The sequence below is a fragment of the Hipposideros armiger genome, unplaced genomic scaffold, assembly GCF_001890085.2.
Source record: "Hipposideros armiger isolate ML-2016 unplaced genomic scaffold, ASM189008v1 scaffold_736, whole genome shotgun sequence".
Taxonomy (NCBI): Eukaryota; Metazoa; Chordata; class Mammalia; order Chiroptera; family Hipposideridae; genus Hipposideros; species Hipposideros armiger.
Genome location: NW_017732086.1, coordinates 874,265 through 898,310, shown reverse-complemented (window position 1 = coordinate 898,310; position 24,046 = coordinate 874,265). Strand labels below are relative to the sequence as shown.

At 51.4% G+C, this 24,046-nt stretch overlaps 2 protein-coding genes across 30 annotated transcripts; both read right to left on the bottom strand.

Annotated features, from left to right (window-relative positions):
* Positions 1-32: 32 nt before the first annotated feature.
* On the bottom strand, positions 33-16,176 carry MBD1 (methyl-CpG binding domain protein 1). Of its 27 annotated transcripts, none has more exons than XM_019627563.1 (18): positions 15,836-16,018; positions 14,336-14,470; positions 11,314-11,428; positions 11,043-11,215; positions 10,873-10,955; positions 10,660-10,700; positions 10,132-10,278; positions 9,904-10,032; positions 9,648-9,722; positions 9,403-9,525; positions 9,251-9,319; positions 8,490-8,657; positions 7,863-8,162; positions 7,632-7,769; positions 7,173-7,298; positions 7,021-7,082; positions 4,477-4,546; positions 1,060-1,074 (listed from the first exon to the last, which is right to left on the bottom strand). In XM_019627563.1, exons 2-17 carry the CDS (start codon positions 14,443-14,445, stop codon positions 4,507-4,509), a joined length of 1,899 nt encoding a protein of 632 aa, XP_019483108.1. In that variant the 5' UTR covers positions 14,446-14,470; positions 15,836-16,018; the 3' UTR covers positions 1,060-1,074; positions 4,477-4,506. The 27 variants fall into 27 exon arrangements, with proteins under 27 accessions (XP_019483102.1, XP_019483114.1, XP_019483108.1 ...); XM_019627562.1 differs by lacking the exon at positions 1,060-1,074 and adding an exon at positions 2,739-2,809; XM_019627561.1 differs by lacking the exon at positions 1,060-1,074 and adding an exon at positions 2,779-2,816.
* An 810-nt stretch (positions 16,177-16,986) lies between these two features.
* Positions 16,987-23,577, bottom strand: CXXC1 (CXXC finger protein 1). Of its 3 annotated transcripts, XM_019627576.1 has the most exons (15): positions 23,271-23,573; positions 22,310-22,428; positions 22,108-22,208; positions 21,591-21,826; positions 21,323-21,499; positions 20,877-20,903; positions 20,553-20,798; positions 20,280-20,387; positions 19,958-20,142; positions 19,452-19,659; positions 19,263-19,373; positions 19,084-19,133; positions 18,841-18,937; positions 18,350-18,502; positions 16,987-18,269 (listed from the first exon to the last, which is right to left on the bottom strand). In XM_019627576.1, exons 1-15 carry the CDS (start codon positions 23,271-23,273, stop codon positions 18,123-18,125), a joined length of 1,968 nt encoding a protein of 655 aa, XP_019483121.1. In that variant the 5' UTR covers positions 23,274-23,573; the 3' UTR covers positions 16,987-18,122. The 3 variants fall into 3 exon arrangements, with proteins under 3 accessions (XP_019483121.1, XP_019483122.1, XP_019483123.1); XM_019627577.1 differs by lacking the exon at positions 20,877-20,903 and having other exon boundaries at positions 23,271-23,577; XM_019627578.1 differs by lacking the exon at positions 23,271-23,573 and having other exon boundaries at positions 21,752-21,826; positions 22,310-22,405.
* Positions 23,578-24,046: the final 469 nt, after the last annotated feature.

The window sequence follows — 24,046 nt, the reverse complement described above, 5'->3', positions numbered from 1 at the left end:
GAAAAAAAGCCTCCTTTAGCAGAAGTCGAAGATCTAATTACATTCCAACTGACTTTACTATTTATTTATATCCTGTAATCGGTCTAAAAACATGAGAAAGGTTAGTGGACATTTTGTGGCAAGGTTCAATGTTGTGGTGATCTCTAGGTTAATCTTGATGACGCAAATCACAGGACAACCTTGTATTTGTGTAGTTCTTCACAGTAATTTGCAAGGTATTTTTCACACATAAAACGTTTGAGCCTCATAAATATCTTATAGGGTTGACAGAATAACAGAGCAGGTATTATCCTATTACAGCTAAGAAAAGGCTGCGAGGGTCTAACTGCCTTGTCAGCCTACCCAACCAGTAATGATAAATCTGTTATTTATAAAATCTTACTGCACTGGGCAGAAACCAAGGCTTAGACTCAGGGTACCCCAGGGTGGGGGCAGATCAGATGGACTGGTAGTGCAGTGACACGACTGCCTGGGCACAACAAAAACCAAGTCTGGGTCAAGGGCCACACAGTGTACCAGGGTGAGGACATATGGTACAAAAGTGCAAGTGATCCAGCCCCGAGAACCTGGATCCCAGGCAGGGGACTTAGAAGGGGCCCTCAGAGCAAATGGAGACCACAGCTGTACTTACAGTCAAGAGCAAGGTGGTAGTTAATACCTAAAAGCCAATTAAAAATGACACTTTGGTACTCTTATTCTAAATCCGAGGCAAACATAGAACACTAGTATAGAGCACAGAAAACATTCAGTACCTAGTCAGTCACTGTCGTGTAACAATAATCAAAGTACAACTATTGTACACACCATCTTAAGGCCGCGATTTACTGTAAATTAGCATTCCTTAATCATTTGTAATCCACCCACTTCGGATTTTGTATATGATACGTTTCTAGCTTTGGATTCCATTTCCTGAATTGCTGGATCAGCTTTTCAGCCACAAAATAATGTCTCTTTCTTCTGTTTTAATAATCTTTTAATAATTCTGATTTTTTGTCTTTTTTCTCCTATGCTTCTTCTTTCAATTGCAGTTCAGTAAAATACTCATTTTCATTTACTGCTAAGAGTTTACGTAGCCTGAAACAAAGAAAGAAAGAAAGAAATTAGATGGTCGTCTGGGTTCCCTGAATGGAGTCATGAGGGCCAGTTTCCTTGATCTCCGAGTTCCAGGGGTGCCTGGCCTACCGGTTGGTCTGGGTGGAGCCACCCCAGACACCACACCCCTGGGGAGGAAGGAAGGCAACTGAAACGCCCTCAAGCAGGCGCGGTGTTTGGGAAGAGTAGCTGAGATTAAGGGGCGCGCTTATTAGATTAATAGGGCACCCCCAAGGTCATACAGCCTGGAGGGTACTGTCGAAATGAGTTTTGGTGACGGGAAACCGCCCCTTCGCGATACCCGGCTGCCCTGCGTCAGTCCTGAGCTCATGCCGCGCCCTCAACCTGGGCGAGGCCCATAATTTAACTCCGGCTAGGTTTTGCCTGCTTCACCACTATACGAAGGGGAGCCGACTTCCCTTCGGGCCCCACACCGGAAGACATCTGGAACCCGAGACCACGCCCCTGGAACGCGCAGGCCAGGGGTGAGGGGCTGTCTCCCGAGCCCAGGCGGGATGACCAGCGGCCCCGGCGCCCTCTCGTGGGCCTATTCCGAGGGCGGTGGGGCCGGGCTCTGCGCTGGGTAAGCCTGGGCCTTCAGCCAAACCGAGGCCAGCCCCCCTCGGAGGCCTTAAAGTGATTTGCCCAAGGTCCTTGGGCAGAACTTGACCGTTATCTTGCCACCCACTATCCCACTTTCTCAGATGCAGTCAACACTGTTACCATCATTGACATTCCCAAAAGAAACACTAAATATATGAATCAGTAAATGGGACAATAAATCATTTAAAAATAATTTTAAAATAGAACAGCTTCGAGACAGAAACTATTTATATTATTTCCAATTCCTATTGTGCCCCAGCAAGGTTCACACAAGGGTTGTCCTCCAGATAGTTCCCTGAATTCTACATTTTCACCATTAAATTCCATGACAGAGTTAGAAATCCATTCACCATTTGTAATACATATTCATGTATTTAATAAAATTGCATGGACTATATTTTTCTCATTCCTGTATCCCAATATTAAGTTCAGTGTCTACTATGGGCCAGGTTCTCCATACGAATGACCAAAAAAAGAGCTGAGACCAACATTTTTACTGGGTGGGCTTGACACAATTTTTGTGCTTGCTGGAGTCACCATGAAATCCATGGTCTTCAGCTTTGCATTTCCAGCAACATAGCTTTATCAAGTTATCCTCACATGAGTAGTGAGACCCTTGGGAGCAGATTCACAGCAGAGTGGTTTTATACTTTCATACTGTCGCCTTGACTAGTCTATTTCCCAGGACTCCCTTCCCCATACACTTCTGGTTAGGATGGGCCACAAGAAACATTGTACGTAATAATTGGAGGGCAGAAATGAAGCAGCAGCACGCTGTCTTTACACTTGGAAGGCTGGTGCAGGGGCACCTGGCACTGTTACAGTTCACACGCTGTCATTCATCTGCTGGCCCGCCTTGTCGGTGGTGCAGCCGCTCCACCTTCCCCAGGGTCTTCCTTCAGCTTCTCTGATTCCTAGGCCAGATGCCTATTTAACTCTGTGGTGAAGGGCACCAGCTTCTTCTGCAGGACACCCACATCATCGAAGTTGGAGGTGGTGTGACACTGACATGCGTTCCAGGCCATCCTCGGGGGTTCCAGCTTGTGCTTGTGGGCGCCAATGTGTCCTCCGTCTCCCACACATTACATCCTTCTTCCTTTCCCGACTGCCTGCCCTGCAGACTTCAAGCTCCAGCATTAGATGCAAAGACAACAGCCTTACAGACTGTTTAACCAGCTCCCACAATTGCATATGGTCAAATCCCTATAATAAATCCCTTAAATAATATACATATATACATATACATACATATATATATATAAAATCTTTATATTAGTGGTGTTGCTTTTCTAATTGTACCCTGATATACATGGTAACCAGACTCTTATATCATGAGTCAGAATACCAATCATATAAATTTCACTTAGGACGTCACTGTCAAAATTACCAGAATACTAGGGTTGGGTGGTTCGATCTTGTGGGGAGCAAAACAACAGCAAAAAATTATCCAGTCAACTCTGGCTGAAGTGAGTAGGATGAGGCAAAACAAGGGGCTGAGGGGGGAGGGTGCAGAAATAGCTAATCTACATCTGAATTATGTAAAGTTGCAGGGCTAGAAACTAGAGTAAAGCAAGGGAGGCACATGGGCTACAAAATTTAAGGAGGCACACACTCAGTCCCCCCTGCAAAGCTGGCTAAGTAATGAATCACAGGTCTAATCACTTTTAGCACTATGCAAAGAATTGGAAAGTGAGACAGGGCTGAGACAAGACTAGCCCTTTGACAGGACTTGAAGCAGAAAATCAAGACTCCTAGTAGACAGGGCTGAGTACAGAAACCAAGCACAAAGTCATCAAGGGGCAGGGGATGCAAGTTATCAGGAAAGATGAGCCAGGCGTTGACAGTTTTACTTCTAAAGTCTGCTTTGGCTGAGGGGAGGGAGTGAGGTAAACAAGCAAAATGGACAGTGGCATTTAGGGTTTTAGGAATCCTATGCAACATCCGAGGCCTGGAAAGAACCCAGTATCTGGATACACAGATGCTCTGACAAGGTGACCTTGTCCACATAGCCCTGGCACTCCTTAAACCATGCTAGAGGCAACACTGTAGAGATTTGTTATAAGGCTTAAAGTAATCCAGCTTGTTTTCAGGGTCACTGGAAACTTGCTACTATACTATTATTATACGTTATTGAATATAGGATTACAGTTCACAGGTTAGTGGCTTAAAGAACAAGTCTTTAACAAACCGGGTTTGATTCTAGGCTCTATCAATACTAGCTGCTTGACACTGGACAAGTTATTTGAGTCGCAGTTTTCCCATCTGCAAAATGGGCAAAATCACTGTCTTCCTAAAAAGGCTGTCTGGAGGATTAAATTGGATCCATAAGGAAGAATTCACCAAACAGCAGTTCCTTTCCTTATTTATTCACATTACATTTTCAATTGCTGTCTCCCAGTTACTTAAGAGACACTGCCAGGTCTCACACAAAAGCCCCTGAATATTTAAGAAGATGGCTTGTTGAGGTTGTTTTATGGTGGCTCTAGTTCTATTCCCCAGTCTCAATCCCAGCTCCTCCACCCCTAATATCCAAACTTCTCATCACACTCCGGCTTCTGGGATTTCCACCACTTGGAGCAGACACCAACTTCCTTCTCTTTCTCTTCCTTCCCTGCTCACTTCATCTATAAGCTCAAAGTACTGAACAGGCGTGGCCCTCTGGCTTGGTGGTAGGTTTTTGCAGTTCCTACGGACTCCTACACAAGCCCTGGCAATCGCGCTATGGTCCAGCCTCTGAGTACGTCAGTGTTGTCTCTCATAAAGCCGGTCTGAAAATATCACCTTGAATCCTAGTCTGCAGAAGCCTCCAGTCTACTGGTTTCTAGTTCCAGGTTTTTTAAGGTCCTTGGACCTAGAGGAGAGGGAGCAGTTGTATGTTGAATGAGGCTCGCTATGTGCAAAATGGAGCATCACAAAACCATGTCCTACTAATTTGTGTCGGCCATCCATTTCTGATTACTTATCCCTTCTCTCTCTTCCCTCTTCTAAAATCGCCCATTACAAACAACATAGCACATCGTTACCTTCTGTTATACGTAATGATTTCATCCATAGGGAAACTGTTTCCCCAGGTAGATTTTAAGCTCCCTGAAGGCAGGAGTCCTGTTTCCTGAAGGGTAAACCTTCCACGGTCATTGTATTCACCGCTGTTATCTCCCACACTGCAGTGTATCCAGCAGGGATTCGATCAGTATGAGATCTGACAATTAAGTTCGCGAACTTGCCACCGTGCACTTACATTGGCAGCACTGCACAAACAGCTCAATGAGGTTTCATAACCTTTGCATATCAGTGTTTAACAGCTGTGTTTATGTTGACATGTGGTGATGTCTTGCTGAGTGGCGTTCATTATTGTTGCATGTTTTTGTGTGCCGTCGCGAGAATGTTTGAGCTTGAATTAGAGCAATGAACAGACATTAGATTTCTTATTAAACTTGGCAAAAGTAGAAGTGAAATCAGGGACATGTTAATCCAAGTTTATGGGGATAATACCATGAAGAAAACGGCAGTGTACAAATGGATTAAACGTTTTTTTGAGGGAAGAGAATGTGTCACTGATAGAGACGTCAGGGTGGCCAGCAACGAGCAGAACTGACGAAAACATTGCAAAAATTCGTTGAATTGTGCGTCAAAATCGTTGGCTGACTGTGAGAAGCATAGCAGACCAAGTAAACATCAATAGAGAAACAGTTAGGAAAATCTTAACTGAAAATCTTGGCATGAGAAAGGTGTGTGCAAAAATGAGCTCACCGATGAACAAAAGCAAAGGGGAGTCGAAGTTTGCCAAGACCTTTTGGAGAGGCAAGACGATGTTTTGGGCCATGTTTTCACTGGTGATGAAACATGGGTGTATCAATAGGACCCTGAAACAAAGCGTCAAAGTGCACAATGGAAGTCAGCCCATTCTCCACGACCAGAAAAGATCCGTCAGTCCAAATCAAGAGTCAAAACGATGTTGCTATCCTTTTTTGATATGAGGCATTATTCATTATGAATTTGTACCAATTGGACAAACAGTGAACCAAGTTTACTATTTGGAAGTGCTGAAAAGTCTGTGTGAAAAAGTTAGACGAAAACAACCTGAACTTTTCGCCAACAATTCATGGCTCTTGCATCACGACAATGCACGAGCTCACACGGCACTGTCTGTGAGGGAGTTTTCAGCCAGTAAACAAATAACTGTGTTGGAACACCCTCCGTACTCACCTGATCTGGCCCCCAATGACTTCTTTCTTTACCTGAAGATAAAGGAAATACTGAAAGGGAAACATTTTGATGACATTCAAGACATCAAGGGTAATATGATGACAGCTCTGATGGCCATTCCAGAAAAAAAAAAAAAGTTCCAAAATTGCTCTGAAGGGTGGCCTAGGCGCTGGTGTCGGTGCATAGCTTCCCAAGGGGTGTACTTCAAAGGTGACCATAGTGATATTCAGCAATGAGGTATGTATCACTTTTTCTAGGATGAGTTTGCGAACTTAATTGTCAGAGCTCATACCTCTGTAATCGCCCAAGTGCAGATGGAGGGATTTCTGGCCTACAGAAACTAGTCTGCAGGAACCAAGGAACCCAGGTGCTGAAGCCAAGAGTTTATGTTGCCTGTGTCTAAGGCTCTGTAGGGCCTGTCAATATTCTGCAAGCAGCAGCATTTCCTTGTCCTCCTCCCATCATCCCAATCCTCACAGGCACCTATCCTTTATCTTATTGCCAAGCTTGCAGGGACAGTTCTGCACAGCAGCTGGAATTGTCAATAACCTCTCAACAGGCTCAGGAAAGGCTCAAGAAACACAGCCTAACCCCCTCCACAGAGGACGCTCCAGAAGGCACAGGACTAGACCAAAAGACCACACAGCTGCAAGTGGACCCAGATCGGAGCCATCTCAAGACCCAGATATCCTGCCCACCCACCACTGCCCAGCCCACCTGGTCATCTCTTGGACACTCCAAAGGCATTAAAGACCCCAAATGATGATTCTTTAAGAATTTATATATTAATTCTGACCCCTGCTGGTTTTTCTTAGGGAGGTGGGGACCAAGCTTTCCTTCCTTTCTCTGTCTAATCTCATCACACTGCACCAAGTCCTCTCCCTCGACTCCCCCCGACCCTCCCCGCAACAGCTCCCTACCGGAGAGCATCCTGACCGGGACTTCAGGGAATCTCTTAGGGTCCTACACGTACCTCCTCAGTGGTCACTATCAGTGCAATGCTGTGGGGCCTTTACCTCCCACCACAGCATGCCAAATTGCTGGCTGTACTTTCAAAACTCAGGGCCCACATCTGACCGGCACCCACCCCACCCCAACCCCTCACTGTGTGGGGCACACCTTGGCAACCAGACTGCTGTGTCCCGGAGGCGGGTTCCACCCAGGCTGAAAATCTCCGTGATCTGGGGAAGAATTAACATTATGGGTCAACATGACCAGTGGGGCTAAAGCAGGGTCAGTCAGGGCAGGGTGATGTGTCCCCCAGCACTGACCACTGGCGTGCCAACCCCTGCTGCCTCCTCCTCTGGGGCCGAATCAGAGGCTGAGTCATCCTTGCTCTTCTCCTCCTCAGGGTCAGGTGGCTCTTGCTTCACAAGTGGCAGGCCTGGGTCTAATGCCTGGGGAAGGTGGGAAACGGGCAACAGTCAGAAAGGCAGGGTTGGCCTGAGGGGAGGGTCTCTACTAGCCAACCTGTCACTGTGCTGACAAATCTCACTTGTCACACTTCAGCACAGAAAAACCATTTGTCTACAAACCTTTCCCATTCCTTACAGGTTTCCATTTTTCTGTTAGCTGGGCGGCAATGCAGGCAAAGCTAGTTGCCTGGGGAAGGCAGGGTAATTCTGTGGAGAGGCTGCAATCAGCACACCTATTGCTCTGCTCAAAGAACCACCATCTTGGCTCAGGCTCACCATCACTCTGTTCACAGATCACCCATCACTGACCCCCACCTTGCTGGGGCAGCCAGGCAGCAATACAGGAGAAGTCAGGATGGCTGTGCCCGGTGTCCAGTCTTCCTGGGCATCCACCTTCTCTTGCTTCACCTGGGGTAAGGCCACAACCCAACTCAGGCCAGGGCACTGCGCCTCCTGTGTGAAGGAGGATTGCAGTAGACTTGGTCCCAGCTTACTGGCACAAGGCTGGGTATGGCTGAGAAGGGCAGGATAAGATGGGGCCCTCACCTGCAATAGGGCTTCTGTGGAAGCTGGGGCAGGTCCAGGTACCTGCACAGGACTGCTTGCACCCTCCCGTAAGAACACAAGGTCAGTGCCAGGCGGGGGCAACACAAAACCACTGCCTGCTTCCTGCTTCATTGGAATCTGGGCATGTTCTGGTGGGGCTGTGGACATGGCCAAGGGGGGCTTCAGGGCATGGCCCAGAAGGGACCGTCGAGTAGAGCCAGGCCTCTTTCGACGAGAGTAAGATGGGGGTGGCCCCGCTCCATCCTCAGGCCCTACCCAGACACTTGGCAGCAGACGCTTCTGTAAGGAAAGGGTGGAAGTTATGGCCAGCTGGTACAATGCTCCGACCACACCACCCTGCCCTGATCAACATGCCTGCTGATCCCCCATTCCTACCCGCACAGAATCTGCTTATTTATGAGCTCCTCATCACTGAGCCTGCCAGTCACCTGTTAGCAATGTGCCACCCAGATTACCTCAGTACGATGTCTGCTAATGCTTGGCCAAGCCCATCTGGGGGGCGCACTGGCCTGTCCCACCTACCTACCAGACCTGCCCACCACTCCCAGGCACTGGAGGACCTGGCCCAACTTATCCCGCCCATCTGATCCTTCCTGCCCCACCCACCATGGCAAACTGCAGGCATTGGCGCCAACGACACTTTTGGCGCTTCTGGTTGCTGCCCCCGAATTTGGGCTTGTCGCAGCAGAAGTCACAGTGGCCACAGTCCATCCGCCGCAGGCAGGCTGCACAGGCCCCACACTTGCGATTCTGCCGGCGGTTTGTGTAGGGCTGCTGGGGAACAAGGGGAACGGGGCAGGGAGGATGCTGTCACTAGGACTATTATAGCACTGTTCCGTTGTTCCTCCACTAGCCTGAGCAGAGGACACTGGTTGCACCCTAGTCTTAGCCTGACTCCCACTAGTCTCAGTGTCTGCTAGTCCCACATCAGGCACTATCACTGTACCGGATGGCTCAACACTGTTAAGACTGTGGCTGCTTCAACACAGTATCCATCACTATCTGCTAGTCCCCCACTAGCTACCAAACAGTGTCTTACACCCCACCTCCAGCAGGATTTTGCTGGTCCTCTATTAGCTCCCATCACCACACTTGCCATATGTCTACTCATCCTATGTAAACTCCGGTCACTGTGCCAGCTCCTCTTTTTAGTCCCACCAGAGTGTTGGTTCATTTGCCATTAGGTACCATCAGGGTACCTGTTGATCCAATATTAGGCCCTCCCCCATTGTCTGCTCATTCATACTAGTACCCATTACTGTGCCTTGCTGTTCCCCTATTAGGCCCACTGTAGCATCTGCTTCTTTGGGCTTAACCAAGTGCCCTGGGCGAGTCTAGAATTGTCCAGGTATGATGGGGCCACTCACTAGCTCGTCCTCGTCTACACAGTAATAGATGAACTCGGCAGGTGGCGAGGGGGCCAGGGCTGTGGGGTGCTGCAGAGGCAAATGGGTTGGGGTCAGGGTAGGTACTGGGCAGGATTAGGGTTGTGCCTTCCCCCTGCCCACTAGGGCCTCACCAGCTCTGGGGACTCTGGAGGCTGCAATGGGGGAGGCGGAGGCGGAGGCAGAGTCTGGGTTCGGGGACGCCACCGGGAAGCCACCTTGGAGTCACAGCCTCCCCTGCGGCGGCTACGTTTACCCTAGGACAAAGCCGAAAGGGTGGTTAGGCTTGGTGGCACCAGGCAGACATAGGACCCTCCCGCCCAGGAATGCAGAAAGCATGCGTGGGACAGACAGGCAGAGTGTGGGATGGGGCACTCACAGCAGGGGGAGCCACAGCTAGGGGAGGGCGTCGTTGGCATCGCTGATGGTGGCGACGGAGGCGATGGGCAAGGTGCTGGCAGACGGGGGCAGGTAGGTGGGGCCAGAGAGGTGAGCGTGGGGTGGGGAAGAAAAGAAGACATGAGGCGGGCAAGGCCAAGTTGGGAGAAAGCAGCAGCAGCAACAAGTTTTAACAGCGGAATAAGCTCTGCCACAGCCCTGGCCCCACCAGCACTGGCCCCTCCAGCCTAACTCACCCGTAGGCAGCGCCGCTGGACACACTTCCACTGGCGCCTGAGACCAGGGCGGGGAGGGCGAAGGCAGACTCGGCAATGGCCACAGTCCTCCCGGGTCTGACAGCCCCGGCATACTCCACACCCTCGGCTCTGTGGGGCGTGAGGGGCAGAGGCATGATGCACGGGGCCAGGGCTATGAGGGCCAGGGGCCAGGGTGAGCCTTGGGCCCACTCCACCTGCCCAACTCACCTTTTCCACAATCCGGAGGCACCGTCTCTGCTCACATTTGCAGAACAACCCCGAGGCCACATCATGGGGCAGCTGCAGAAGGCAGGTGGAGCAGGCCCCGCAGTCCTCAGTTACCTGGCAGGCTGTACACTCCCCGCAGCCCACACGCTGCCAGGAATGGGTGAGGCAAGGTCACAGGCCCAAGCAGACTGACTCCAGGAGCACTGCCCCTCAAGTGTCTGCTGACCCTACATTAGCTCCCATCATTGTGACTGCTAGTCCCCCATTTGCCTCATTGCTGTATCTGATAATTACTGATTAGCTACCATCACTGAGGACTTCCCGATGTCTACTGGTCCACTGTTAACCTCATCTCTGTGTCTACTAACACCCCATTAATTCCCATTACTGTCTCCTGACTGCAGCCAGTTCCCTACAAAATGACTCTGACATCCTGTGGTCCATCACCATTCCTTCAGACCCTCCACTAGCCCCCATCACATCCTGCTCCCACCGCACACTTGTGAGGAAGAGGCAGGCCGTGCTTACCTTAAACATCCTCTGTTCCCGGTTGAAAGCAATTCTCTGTGCTGGGTGGAAGGAGGGGTTAAGAAGAGAAGTGGAAAGGAAACATCAGATTCCGACCTCATCCACTGCCTCTGCCCTGACAGCCACCATTCAACCTCCAGCCCTACACCAGTGTCCTGGCCTGACAGCAGGCCTGCTCCAGCTCCTGTCTCCCAGTGCCCAGGAGCCACTCACCTCGGCAGTCCTTGCACAGTGTTTTGAGTCGCTGCCTTCGGGTACCATCCCCTGAGAAGCTGATCCCACAGTTCTCACAGTACCTGGAATGGGAAACATGGGTGTAGGACCCTGAGTGTACCCCCAACCACAATCCTCACCCACTTGGTTCACTTTAGACCAACACTCACCCAGGCGCAGGGAGAGAAGCTGGGGCTGTGTCAGCGTCAGCGTCAGCGTTGGTCTCAACCCTTGGGGCCTCTTTCTTGTCCTCACTCCTCTGGGATACAACGTGACATTTCGGAGCCTTGACTGGCCTCGACGGCTTCTTCCGCTTCTTGCTAGGGAGAGCAACAGACCGGGTCTGGAGATGAGAGCAAGGGCGGGAAGAATGTAGGTCAGTGGGAGGGTGTTAGGTGGCTCAGCCACCCCTGCGCCTAGGTACCCCACATTGTGTAGTACCTTGGGGGCTGGATAGCAAAGGATTCCTTGTTTGAAGTCGAAGAGGGTGAGGTCGCACGCAGGGCCCAGGTATCGGGTCAGCTCAACTTTGCTTCGGATCCTGTCTCCTGTGGGGCTGTGGGTGGGCCAGGATGGGTTGGTACCCAAGTGGAGCCACTGCCTCTCCACCCACACAACTCTCCCACTGGGTTAGTGAACAGGTCCACAGGACTGGTGGGATATAGGAGGCAGCCTGGGATAGGCGTGTGAGCCCTGACCAGGCCCTACCCCAACTAACCCCAAATAGCAACAATATTAAAGGTATATAAATACCAGCAGGTGTACGAACATTAATAAACAGTATAAATGTAAATCGACGTGTGTACTTATAGCATACTAATAGTGTTCCGTATCATTGAAAATAAACACAAAAATGAACACAACTATGTTAAATACGTGTAAATGTATTAGCTTTGCATACTAAATATATAGACAACTTAACATAAGAAACGTTTAAAAGCATACATATAAAAATGCACACATAAACATACAAACAAATGTGTAAACAAATAAATGTGTAACTACATACAAAATAAAGTATAAGTAACTAACATTGGGAGACAATACTACACAGGTCTCTTGTACTTTTGCATGTCTTGCAAGAGAGGCACGAACTATCCTTTGCTACTAGCTATTTTTTCAAGGATGTTTATACAGCAAACAACCTTGGAAGATAAGAGAAAGGGTCTCCTTCCAGAGCAAAGGGAAGACATCTTTACTGTCCTAACATTATAAAAGATTGGATTCCTTAAGCTCAGGGTTCCCTTCCCACAATACAACCCAGTTACAGGTACAGGTATGCTAGTTAGCCCTCTTCATGTGACCCTGCGGGAATTGGCATTCTGGGAACCCATACAAAAATTATGAAATTTTGGATACTGTTATTGCTATGAGTAATAAACTGTCTTTCATCTCTGACCCAGGAGTCTCATATCTCCTACCAGCATTCACAAAACTGACATGCTCACTTGTTCTCTCGAACTAAGTAGGCTAAAAATCTCAGATCCTTTACAATTCTTGATAATTGCACTTACATTTATAAATGTCGAACGTTTTATACAAGTTGTAAGTATGTGAATAAATGTATGATTAAATATAAATGTAATTGTATTTGTAATTTTATTACATTCCTCCGGGAAAACAGCAACTTAGACACAAAAAAAGTTTAGGAAAAGTGTAGAAAATTTAACTAGCATATCACTAGTGTATCTTTTTTTTTATTATTAGTTTCAGGTATACAAAGCAATATAATAGACATTTACACCCCTCACAAAGTGATAACCTCCCTCCCCAAGCTACTACCCCTGACATCTTATGTAACTGTTACAATACCATTGACTATCTTCCTTATGCTATAATCCACCTCCCATGATTATATGTGCATATATACTTATAGTTGACATATAGTATCATTCTACTTTAGCTTCACTTGTACAGCACATTGGCCAGGCATCTACACAGTCTATGAAGTGATCCCCTTGGTAAGTCCAGTACCCATGCAGCACTTTACATAATCTTTACAACATTGTTGATTATATTCCCCATACTGTGTTACTGTATTTCATATCCCCATGACTATATTGTGTCTACTTATTTGCTTTCTAATCCCTTCATCTTCTGCCCCATCCCCTCCCATCCCCTCCCTCACTAGTATATCTTAATATAACTTAAATCCTTAAGTGTAAATTGTTTATAAACATGCATGTTTATGTATGTATAGTCGAATTTAATTATTCATGGTAGTTATGTTCTATAAAGTCACCTGGAACACTGAATTAGTGAATACAGAACCACTGTTCCTAGTGGAACTACAGGTTAGGTTCCTACAAGCCTCTAGTCACAATATTTTTGTAAACTAATCCTATGTAACCTTGTTTTTTGTGTGTTTCTGTTTAAAGATCCTATTTAATATCTTCTTACAAATAATTAACTGTATGGCTTTGATTGATTTGAAGCCAGGAGCTTTGGAGGCAATCTGCATTATACAGGTTTCTTTGCCAATGTCATAAAACAAGCCAGTGTCACCAGCACTGGAAATCTACTCTTCTACGCAATCCTTTTCCCATATAGCACTTTGCAGGTATTTTTAAAAATCTTCAGCACGTTTGATCTGCAGAACCTGCCTTGCAAGCAAATTTAACATTTTTAACAACGTGTCACCTTTTGAAACATGTGAGACAGCCGCACTAGCATAACAGGTTTAACATTTTCTTCACCCTGGGTAAGTAACGTCCTTGGCTTTCAGCCTCACAATGCTGTCCACTACACTTTATATTTGGTCATTATCATCTCACAGATCCATTAAGTTAGTCACTTTCCCAACTTTTCCTTAGCCTCATCACATCAAGTACTACGGATTTCGTTTGCACTTTCTGGAGCAGCCGCATGTACGAATTGAAAAATTTCCTCTTTCTTTTCTAGATGTACCACATTTTTTTATTAATTAACACTGAACTCACACCCAACAGCACTACAACTCACACCTGAATGAAGTTTATGAGTATTTAACATGTATTTTCTCCTTACGACACATCACAGACTTCTTACACTTAGAACACTAGACAGCACTTCAGCACTATGTTTTGGGACCACTGTAAACAGCAAAATCACCATCACCAATAAAAATTACAAAAATTCAAAAAGCATGGTACTACGTAGACAATGAAAAGGACTTGTTTATAGTACAAGTGCTGAAATACCGCTTCGTTCAACCTAAGCTGGGGTGTGTGCACCAGGCGACTTAACATTTTTTTGCTGCTCTGTGCATGTCCACAAATGACCACGAAAACACAGCTGAGTAATGACTTTGGGGGTACAAACAGATTTTAGTGAGTAGGCAAATTTGCAAATACACAACCTGCAAATAACGAGGACCAACTTTATATGCATAATTTTAGCTCCACCCATAAATTTAACCACGCCCCGATTTCACCCTACCTAACCAGGCTCAGCCCTACCCGACTGTCCACAACCCACCCAGTACCTCTGGTAATAGGTGTCTGAGCGTCCACAGGTAGCACCTGACTTGCGAAAAACCTCACGGCGCTTCCAGCCAGGGCCCAGGGCTGGGCAGTCCAGCCACTCCTCAGCCATGGGGGCCACAGGAAGGAGCAGCAGCCTGCAACATGTAGGGGCAATGGGAGAAACAGAGGCTCTAGGAGGTGACATGCTATGCCCCAGGCCACACAAACCACTGGTATCTATTAATACTTGCACAAGACCTGGGACCTGCCACAGGCAAATGGCCAATATAAAGAAGAGAAAACCCCCATTCCCACCCAACTCTTCCCTGCGCTAGGCCCAGGAGCTCGACATTCCTCACCCTCTTGACCTGATGGCCCCATCCTCAACCCAAGGGTCCTCTTCCTCACAGTCCCTTACTCCTCCCCACCCTCAGCCCGAGGGGCCATCACTTCCGCCCACCGGCAACCTAGGAGACTTGCAGTCTTTCCCCTCATTCTCGCTGTCCTTGGCCCACGAGACAGTCTCTGTCTTTCACCTATTGGTACTCTACTCCTCCCCTTCGTCCCCAAGACCTCCATACTCCCCATCCTCAGCCCGAGAGGCCCCCATTCCTCCCGTCCTCAGACTGAAATCCCAGCACTGTCAATATTCAGACTCCCACTCACTCCCTTCCCTGACCCAGGAGTCCCTAATTTCTCTTTCGGTCTTTCAACCCTCCCATTCCTTCCCTGTCTGATGTCCTTTTCTCCTGCTACCTCACATTATTACATCGGTTTCCTCTGTGTCCTCTGCCACAGAGTCCCCAACTCCTCCATACCCCTGACCTAAATAGCCCCTCATTCCTTCTGTTTCTCAGCTTGAAACCCTCCCCCCTTCCTTCCCCTCTGTCAGTGTTCTGAGCCACAGTTCCTTCCCAATCTCAGCCCCTGAAGCTCTCTATTCCTCTCCTTGGCAGCTAAAAAGTTCTCTACACCTTCCCTTCAGCGTCCTCATCCTCCATTCCTCTCACGAGCCTGAGAGATCCTGATTTCTCCCCTCAACATTCTCAACCCTCCATTCCTCTGTCCTTGTCCCAGACCCAAAACATCCCTGTCAGTGTTCTGACCCCCTATTTCTCCTCGTCTTCCGTAACAGCCCCGTCCCTCCCTTTCAGAATCCCAATGCCCCGATTTCTCTCCGTCATCAGCCTGAGGGCCCCTCATTTCTTCCCCTCAGTGTTTTGAACACCCATTTCTCTCCTTAACTCGAAAGGCCCCCATGTCTCCCCTAAGCGTTCAAATCCTGCCTCACTCCTTTCCGTCCTCGTCCAGGATCCCGACACTTCCACTGTCAGCGTCCTGAGCCCCATTTCTCTCCGTCCTCCGTCTAAAATCTACCCATTCCTCCCCCTTCACTATTCCGACGCCGCCATTCCTCCCACTCATCGGCCAGAGGGCCCGCTCCGTCAGTGTTCTGAGCCTCAATTCTTCCCCATCCTCCGCCTGAGCGCTCTCCACTTCCACCCCCACGACTGTCTCACCAGCTCGGCTTCGGGCCGGTAGCTTCCGCCGCTCTAGATCCGCGGACCCATGACGAGGGTCCCGCCTGAACCTCCCGCTTGGCCCTGTTTCTCTTCTTCCTCCTCTGCAGCAGCTTCCTCTGAAACGGTAGCTGTCGCCGCCGCGGCCGTTCGTTGCCCCCGAAACCGGAAATCCGGGGCCCGCCTATCGGGTTCCGCTCCCACGGAGACGCCTGCGCGCTAATGACCGCCTCCACTTGCCCTTAATAGGGAGGACCCCGCGCCTGCGTACTGAGTCCCGCAGCTGCGCGCGCCCCTTGCCGGGATGTGCTGCGCTTGCGCGCTGAAGTCCAACTAGGGCTCGTGTCCCTATCGGAGATCCGCAACGCCTGCGCTTCTTGCTTAGCCCACCAGGACGTTTGCCCCACTCCGCCTACCTTACTTGCGCCTGCGCCCTCCGGGCGCAACCTAAGGGGGCCTAGAGGGTTGGGGTTGGCCCATGGAATAAGCGGTCTTGTATGAAGCATTAATTATGCCTTTGATAGTTATGTCAGTCACAAAGTGACAATCATGCTAGGGCATGTGAAAGGCATACCCAGTGAACGCCTTAACCAGATAACTCCAGACGCAGGGTGGAGTGTAACCATCTGGACGGCTTTATCGGACTGCAGGTGGGTGCACCGCACCCAGGCTTGAGCATAAAAACAGTGCTCTCTGAAGGCTCATCATTCAGGCCTCAACTGACAGCCGCATCTGCACTCGTCCCAGACGGAGCGCGTAAAGTCTTGCCTCCTGACCGTCTCACCAGCCCAGCCTGACACCCGACAATACGCACCCCAGCGACTCTCGCTGAACACCGGGCTCTCATCCTTTCGTAAGACGCTGTTCACCTTGCCTAACCCTATTGCTTGCAAACCCGTGTGACCCTCTTGTGTGAAACCGCTGTACCTCGACTATTGGAGGCTATCCTCTGGTGGGAGCCTTAGTCGAAGCCTGTGGTAAACCTAGTCAGCACGCGCCGGACAAGTGGCTCGGTTGGTTAAGAGCTCACTGAAGAGCGCGAGCTCTGAGCAACAGGGTCACCGGTTTGATTCCCGGTCTGAGCTGAGCTGCCGCTGAGCTGCCAACAGGTGGCAAGATGGCTCAGCTAAGAAGAAAAAACAACAACAAAAAACTAGTCAGTAGGACTACATCCATGGCTTTATTCTAATAAAGTCTGACATTATAGAAAGACACAAACGTGTGTGAGACTGCAACTTTGATAGTCACGTCCAGCTCATGATAGGTCTCCACAAGGAGTAACCGGGAGGGAGGCACGGCGAAGGCTGGTTTTGTGCTGGAGCCCTACTCTTGCCGAGGTCACCCGCGGATGCTCTCCAGTCCCTGCGAACGTCTCCCCAGGACTATCCGTGTCCCGCTCTCTCCTCCCCGCTGAACAGCTGCAGGAGAGTGCAGAGCCAAGTAACACTGTGCTGGCCCCAGCTCCTTGAGCAGGAACTGGGGACGGAGGCAGTGCCACGCTGCAGGTAAACAGAAGGCTAGGTCCATGCAACTGATGAGGGCAGGTCCATCCCAGAAAGCCAGGCTGTGGGCCCCACTGGACCCAACAACCAGATTAGGTGGGGGTGGGGTTCCTGGCACAAAGTCAGTGGGCTCCTGCTGCATACACATCCCCAAAGGGGTTTGCAGGGAAAGAGGTTCATCATTGAGTACACCTTTGGCCTGGAGAATATTAACACTCACACAGGAGTAGTAAATTGATTAGCCACACACTAAATGAACGCTGACTGTATACCCACTGTCTCAAAATCAGGCTGTGAGTGGTAAGTCATTGGGCTCTTCCCTCAGCAGGTCATATCCCCACAGCTCAAGGGGGAAACCTGCACCAAGTGGATGCCAGCTGTATGCTCACAGCCTACACATGTACTGCAGCCCCTCATGAGTATAGGTGTGCCACGGCCCATCTACCCCAGGGGTTTGGGAATGCAGTTGCAACTGGGTCAAGTTTGGAGACGATCAGTTGTTATCTTTCTTGGCTTTTCAAAATTTTATTAACAAAACCAGGAAGGAGGGAAACATGGTTGATCAGCCTCTACAGTCCCACCTAGGTACAGAAAATGGAAAGAGACAGGGACAGACAAAGACAGGAGGAAATTCTGAGACCTTCTGGTAAGAGTTGGTGGGAAGTCAAATGGTGGGTGGACACAAGGGGAAACTCAGGGACCATTAAAAAAACACACAAATGAAGGATTCCGGCAAGCTCCCCCGCCTGAAATGCAGGGTGTGAGGACATCTGGGCCCGTGAGGCTCAGCGGTCAGCACTGGAGCGCAGGTCGGTAGTGAGTGGGTCATGCTGGATCGTTTGGTGCAACATCAGGGCGAGTAATCCTGCCCGGTTTGTCATGGCTGTGCGTACATTGCGCTCCTGCTCAAACAGCTCGTCCAGCTTGTACCACTGCCAGGGGAGCAGAGGAGCCATGAGAAGGAGCTCGGAAGATCCACCTCACCCTGGCCACGTCCAGCATCAAAACCTACCACGCGCACGCGCTCCAGGTCCACTTCAGCACGCCGTAACTTCTCCCAGCAGTAATGGCGGTTGCACTGGCGCTTAGGCAGGCGGCAGAAGTCACCTGTGAGCTCAAAGACATCACGTACAAGGGGGCACCCGCATACCTCGTCAGCTGGCACCTGCAGGGAGACGGAGTGGAGATGAATGAGGAGTGCTGAGTCAGGAAGAAAATAAGAATGGGGAGTGGTCAAGGAGGGAGATGGGAAGGAATGGAGAGTTCAAGGGAGAGTGGAGAAGAATGGAGGAGAGGAACAGAGGATGAAAAGGCAGGGAAAAGGGGAGGAAAAGGAGGCGACGAGACAGGACAACAGGAGGTGAATGCAGGGTGATGAGGCCGGGAAAGTGCAGGTTATGGAAGTGGTCAGGTGGGAAAAGGACGTGGGGGGAGGAACGGATGAATGTTGAGCAGTGAGGAAGGCAGGAGGGACAGAATGGGGGAGTTGAGGGAACTTCTTACTTTGGGGTCCCGTGAGTGCTCGGGGCACAGCACCTGGAGCCGCTTACAGTATGTCTTGCTCTGAGGATTGTAGACATCACAGAAGAGCCGTGTGGCCCTGCGGGGTGGGAGAGCGTGTAGTCGGGGAGAGGAAGAGGGGACCTGCTTACCCTTGCACATGCCACATCCGGCCCCAACATCCCACTTCCAGCCCCAGCTGTAACGTCCAAGCCCTGACCCTACATGCAGGGTACCCACACTCACCCTTCAATGCGTGTGGGGTACATGGACCCAAAGGACGTCTGGCTCTCATACTGGAAGGAGGAACACAAACGGAGGGAACTGTGGATGTGCGCTGCATGCCCTCCCAAGACAACACATCTGCCCCCACAGACCCAGTAAGAGTCCCGCACCGTCTGCCCCCCTCAGGCTGACACCCTGACCTTGGCATAGCAGCGCTCCATGTGGCGCAAGGCAACACGCGGGTTGATAGGGTGCCCGCAGGAGACACAGAAGATCTGCAGGTCCGTGTCGTCGCTGTCACCCTCATTGCTCTGCATGGGGCGGAAGGAATGATGAGGCCAGGCAGGACCGGTACTGGGCCCTGCGCTGCTGTGCCCACGCCTGCTCACCTCCTCATCCTCACGCACAGCCTGCTGCTTGGCACGCGCAATGATGGATTCGAGCTCATGGAATCGGCGCTCCATTTCCTGAAGGCGGGTGCGGGCACTCTGCTGCTCACGGCGGATGCGTTCAAGCAGCTTCTTGCCATGCTCCTCAGCAATGCAGGGGCTCTGCTGCCACTGCTGGATACGCTGGGGAAGGATCTCGTAGATGCGGCTGCAGGGAGCAGTGGGTTGAGTGCACATGGGAAGGTGTCAAGCAAAAGATGAGCAACTGGGGTAAGCCAACAATGACAGAATGAATGGGTGACCGGATGGTGAAAGGTAAGCAAGTAGATGACTAAAGAGTAGATGGATGAGCAGATACATGATTGGATGGTGAATGGATGGAGGATGGATAGGTGGGTGGTTGACTGAATGGTGGACAGGTAACTGACTAGCAGACATAAAAAGGGATCTGGTCAAGCCCTACCCTATACTCCCTTATTCCCTTGAAGCCTCTGAGAATGACTCACTTGGCTGCCAGCTTCATGCCACAGTCGTCTGAGCAATACTTTGAGCCAGGCTGGGCAGGGCGCACACAGCCAGGTCCCAGGCACTGTGGGAGTGATGCAGGGTCCTTGATATCTGTGCGCTCTGGGTGTTTCCACTTGTCCTTGTGCTTCTGCTTCTGCCGATGCCGCTTGTATCTCTCTTCCTTCTACGGGACAAGGCAGGTCAGGACGGTAGAAGCCAGTCCAGACCCCAGCCTCCCCCTGCATCCCACCCCTTTCTGGCTCTCGCCCCATTCAGTTCCTGCTCTCTGCCTTCCCACATTCATTTCACCCGCTCCATCACCTTCTTCTCAGATTTCTTCTCCCGACGCTTCACATGCTTCACTTTCACTGCCCTCTTCCGTAGTGCAGGGTCCAGGAATGGGGACTCTTCTGTGTCACTCATCCAGGGCTGCAAGTGAGGCATACACTGATCCACCTGCCCCACTCGTGACTACCCGACCACCTTACTCAGGTCCCAAAACAGCCTTCCATACCCTCTGCCTCCTCTCCTCATTATGGATACTCTGCTTCTGTAACCTCCACCCTTCCACCATGGGACGCGCTGCCTGCTCACCAGGCCGTGGTCATCAAAGGCCCCCGCACAGAAGTCCTGGTATAGGTCAGGGTCCAGGGGTAGGTCCTCATCTGAGAGTGGCTCAGGTGTGGCTGTAGCCTCAGGTGGCTCCTTGACTGCTGATGATGCCACTGCCCCCTCGTCCTCACGGATGCGTCCCAGCTTCTGTGATGGCTGTGGCTGCTGCTGGGTGGGCAGTGGCCGGCGAGGCCTTGGCAGGGACTCTGAGGGCATCACTGGCGAGAGCTGCAGGGCAGAATCTCAGGACTGGCCCTGAATAACCTGCCCGCATGCCCCACCCCGCCCTGGGGGGGCTGGACTCACCGAGGAAGGGAAGTACTTGTACGATTCCTGTGCCGGCAGGAGAAGGCCCGGGTCAGCCCCAGGTGGATGGAGGGTGGCCCTGCCCTAGCCCTTCCCACAAGTGCCTGGCCCCACCAACCAGCCCTAACTTGCCTCCCCAGGCACACCTGCTCCCCCACCCGACCCCGTATCACTAGGACATGCTCAGCCCTGCTCCACCTGCCCTGACATGCCTGACTACCTAGAAACATCTGGCTCTAACCTGACTTCCTGGTTCTGGGGGGGCTCCCCTGCTAGTCCAGCACACCCGGCCAAGCCCCATTCATCTGGATAGGCCAGGCTCCTTTCCACCTGTCTGTATGCAGTTAGGCCCCACCCCACCTAACCCACCCATCCTAGGCTCAATGAGCTCTTCCTGAACACACTGGCCCCCTAACCTGACCCTGCCCAGCTCTACCCATGCTCACCCGGGCCCGAAGCTGGCACTGACGCAGCCGGCACTTCTGCCGGATCTTGTTGGGGCCCCCAAACTTCTTCATGTCCCGGCAGAAGTCGCAGTGGCCACAGTCCTCAGTACGTCGGCAGGCCTCGCACTCGCCACACATGCGGGCTGACCGTTTGATCTGCTGCTGCTGCTGGTGATGCTGAGGGAAGGGGTCCAGAACACCAATCAGGAACCCAAGTAGGGCCTGAGATGGAATCACCTTACTTATCCCTGCCACCGCAGCCACTCACCTGGCTGGGTGTGGCCACCAAGGGCTGTGGAGAGGATTTGTGGGGCGAAGCAGAGCCCCGAGCAAGCATGGCCCCAACCCCTGTCCCTGACCCCGCCCGGCGCTGCAGGTCTGGATCCGGGGCAGGCCTCTTGCGCCCTCCACCCTCATCCCGGGGCTCACTGCCGTCTCGCTCATTGCTGTCCCGTTCCCGTGACTTCTTGTGCCGATAACGGATCTCCAGCTTGGGGTCTTTCTCTGTAGGGCAGAGGGTGAGGCCAGGGTAGGTTGACTGAGGGATTTGGATCGTCCCAGAACTCTTTTTCCCCCTTCTCTCCTTTCCTGTCTCACCCATAGGGTCTCTCCCCCTACTCCAGAGCAGAGCTGCGCACTCGAGTAACCCCCTATTACGGCTCACCACAGACGCATCGCTCTGCCCACACACGTATCACTATTCCCGGTGACCCACACCCATTATGGCTCCTCCTCCTCCCTCAAAGCCCTACCTGCTTACCCTGTCCACTCCACGCCCCCCTCACCTCGGCACTCCCGACAGTACCACTCCCGGATGGCCTTGGCCATCTTCTCAGTGATCCGGATGCAGTCCCCATGGAACCACTCATTGCAGTTGTCACACCCACTGCAGAGGATGGGGCGAGTGGTGCAAATGTGAGGGGCAGGACCCACTGGCCTCACCCAACCTTGCCAGGTGTCAGCCCCGCCCACCTTTCCCTGGCTCACATCATGAAGCAGTTGATGTCTGGTTTGCGGCAGATGCAGTAGATGGGCGCATTCTCCCCATTCTCCGACTTGCTGTCCTCCCCAGCATCTGGAGGTTCAGGGTCTGAACCATCCCCCTCCTGTGGGATTCCCCCCAATTATGGCTCCTTAGAGAACCCCCATCATGGCATCTCCTCCCTCCATTACAATCCACCGTGGCTCACCACAGACCCCAACTCTCTGCCAATAGAATTCCAGTCATGGCTCCTCATAAGTCCCTCCACAGACTCCCCATCGATCGCCCCTGACACCCCATTACTCTGCTTATAAACCCCCATCTCTCTGCTCCAAACCTCCCATACTTACCTCACTGACACTCCATCAATCTATCCGCACGTGCATAAGAGCTCGTTACAAACACCCTATTGCTCACCACATATTGCCCCTATTGTGGCTCCTCACAGACCGCCCCCATAACGAGTTCTCACAAACATGTAATTTAGCCACAGACTTCCCATCACGGTTCCCCACAGACCCCGCATTATTAACCCCACAGACACCCCCGCCCCCATCACGGTTCCCCATGGACCCCTTGATACAGAGTCACCACGGTGCACTGCACACTACCCAATACGACTCATCGCAAACTCCTTAGCACTCTGGCCAAAGAATCCCCCATTCGGACTCCCAAGGAACTACCATCAGGGATCCTCACTAAACTTTCATTACGGACCCCCATGATGGCTCATTACAAAATTCCCACATGGCTCACATGTCAGAAAAAAAAAAAAACCCAGACCATCCGACACCCATCATTCTTCCCATAGAACCCTGTTAAGGTTCCCCACAGGCCCCCTCAATTCTGCCCAGACTCCAGTTACGGTTTAGCACAGACCCCCCATGCATCTGCCAACAGACCTCACCATTTACCAATCCCATTAACCTCTAACGCCAACACCCCCCCCTTGAGCCCCGTACTCACCATCTATCGACTCTCCGTGCACCCCTTCGCGGTCCCCGCCAGCGACCCGCGAATCTAAACCATTCTACGGTGTCCGCGGCGGTTGCAAAGGTGCCCACAACTACTTCCGCTTCTGATCGCGCCTCCCGGACACCGTACTCCTATTGCGCAGGCCCAGCGCATCGGCTCCGTGACAAGTGGTCGGCCGCCTAGAGCCCAGACTGTCTCTCAGGCGCCGCCATTTTGACTACCGAGGCCGTATGGCGGCCGAGTCCATACGTTCGCAGGAAACATGGCCGCGCCAGAATCCTGCTTTCTGGTGGGCGCCGCCACCTTGTCGGACGAGTCCGTACGTGACCGCTTGTACGGGCTCAAAGTTGGAGGCAATATGGCCGCGCCTACTGCGCGACTTCCATGCAGACGCCATCATCCTGGAATGTGATTCCGTAAGATGGCCGAGTCCGTACGTTCCCAGGCAGCACATGGCAGCGACCTATTCGCGGCTTCCACGGGATGCCGCTATCTTGAAGGTCGATTCCGTACGCCGGTAGCTTTTACTGCAGAGAAGTTCACAGGGAAAGCAGCCGCTCCTGAAAAACTACCTGGATCCAGTCGCACTCATGTCTCCATTTAATCACTTTTCACTTTTCCCTACCGCATGTGTTAATGGAGCTCCGGCAGAATGTCTTGCGCTGAGAAGGAAAGCGGTCCCACTGTTAATGTCTTCTGCATCACTTCCCACCACGCTTTCCTGCTCTCATTACGTGCAGTTCCTTAACCAGGCCTGGCACGGTTCA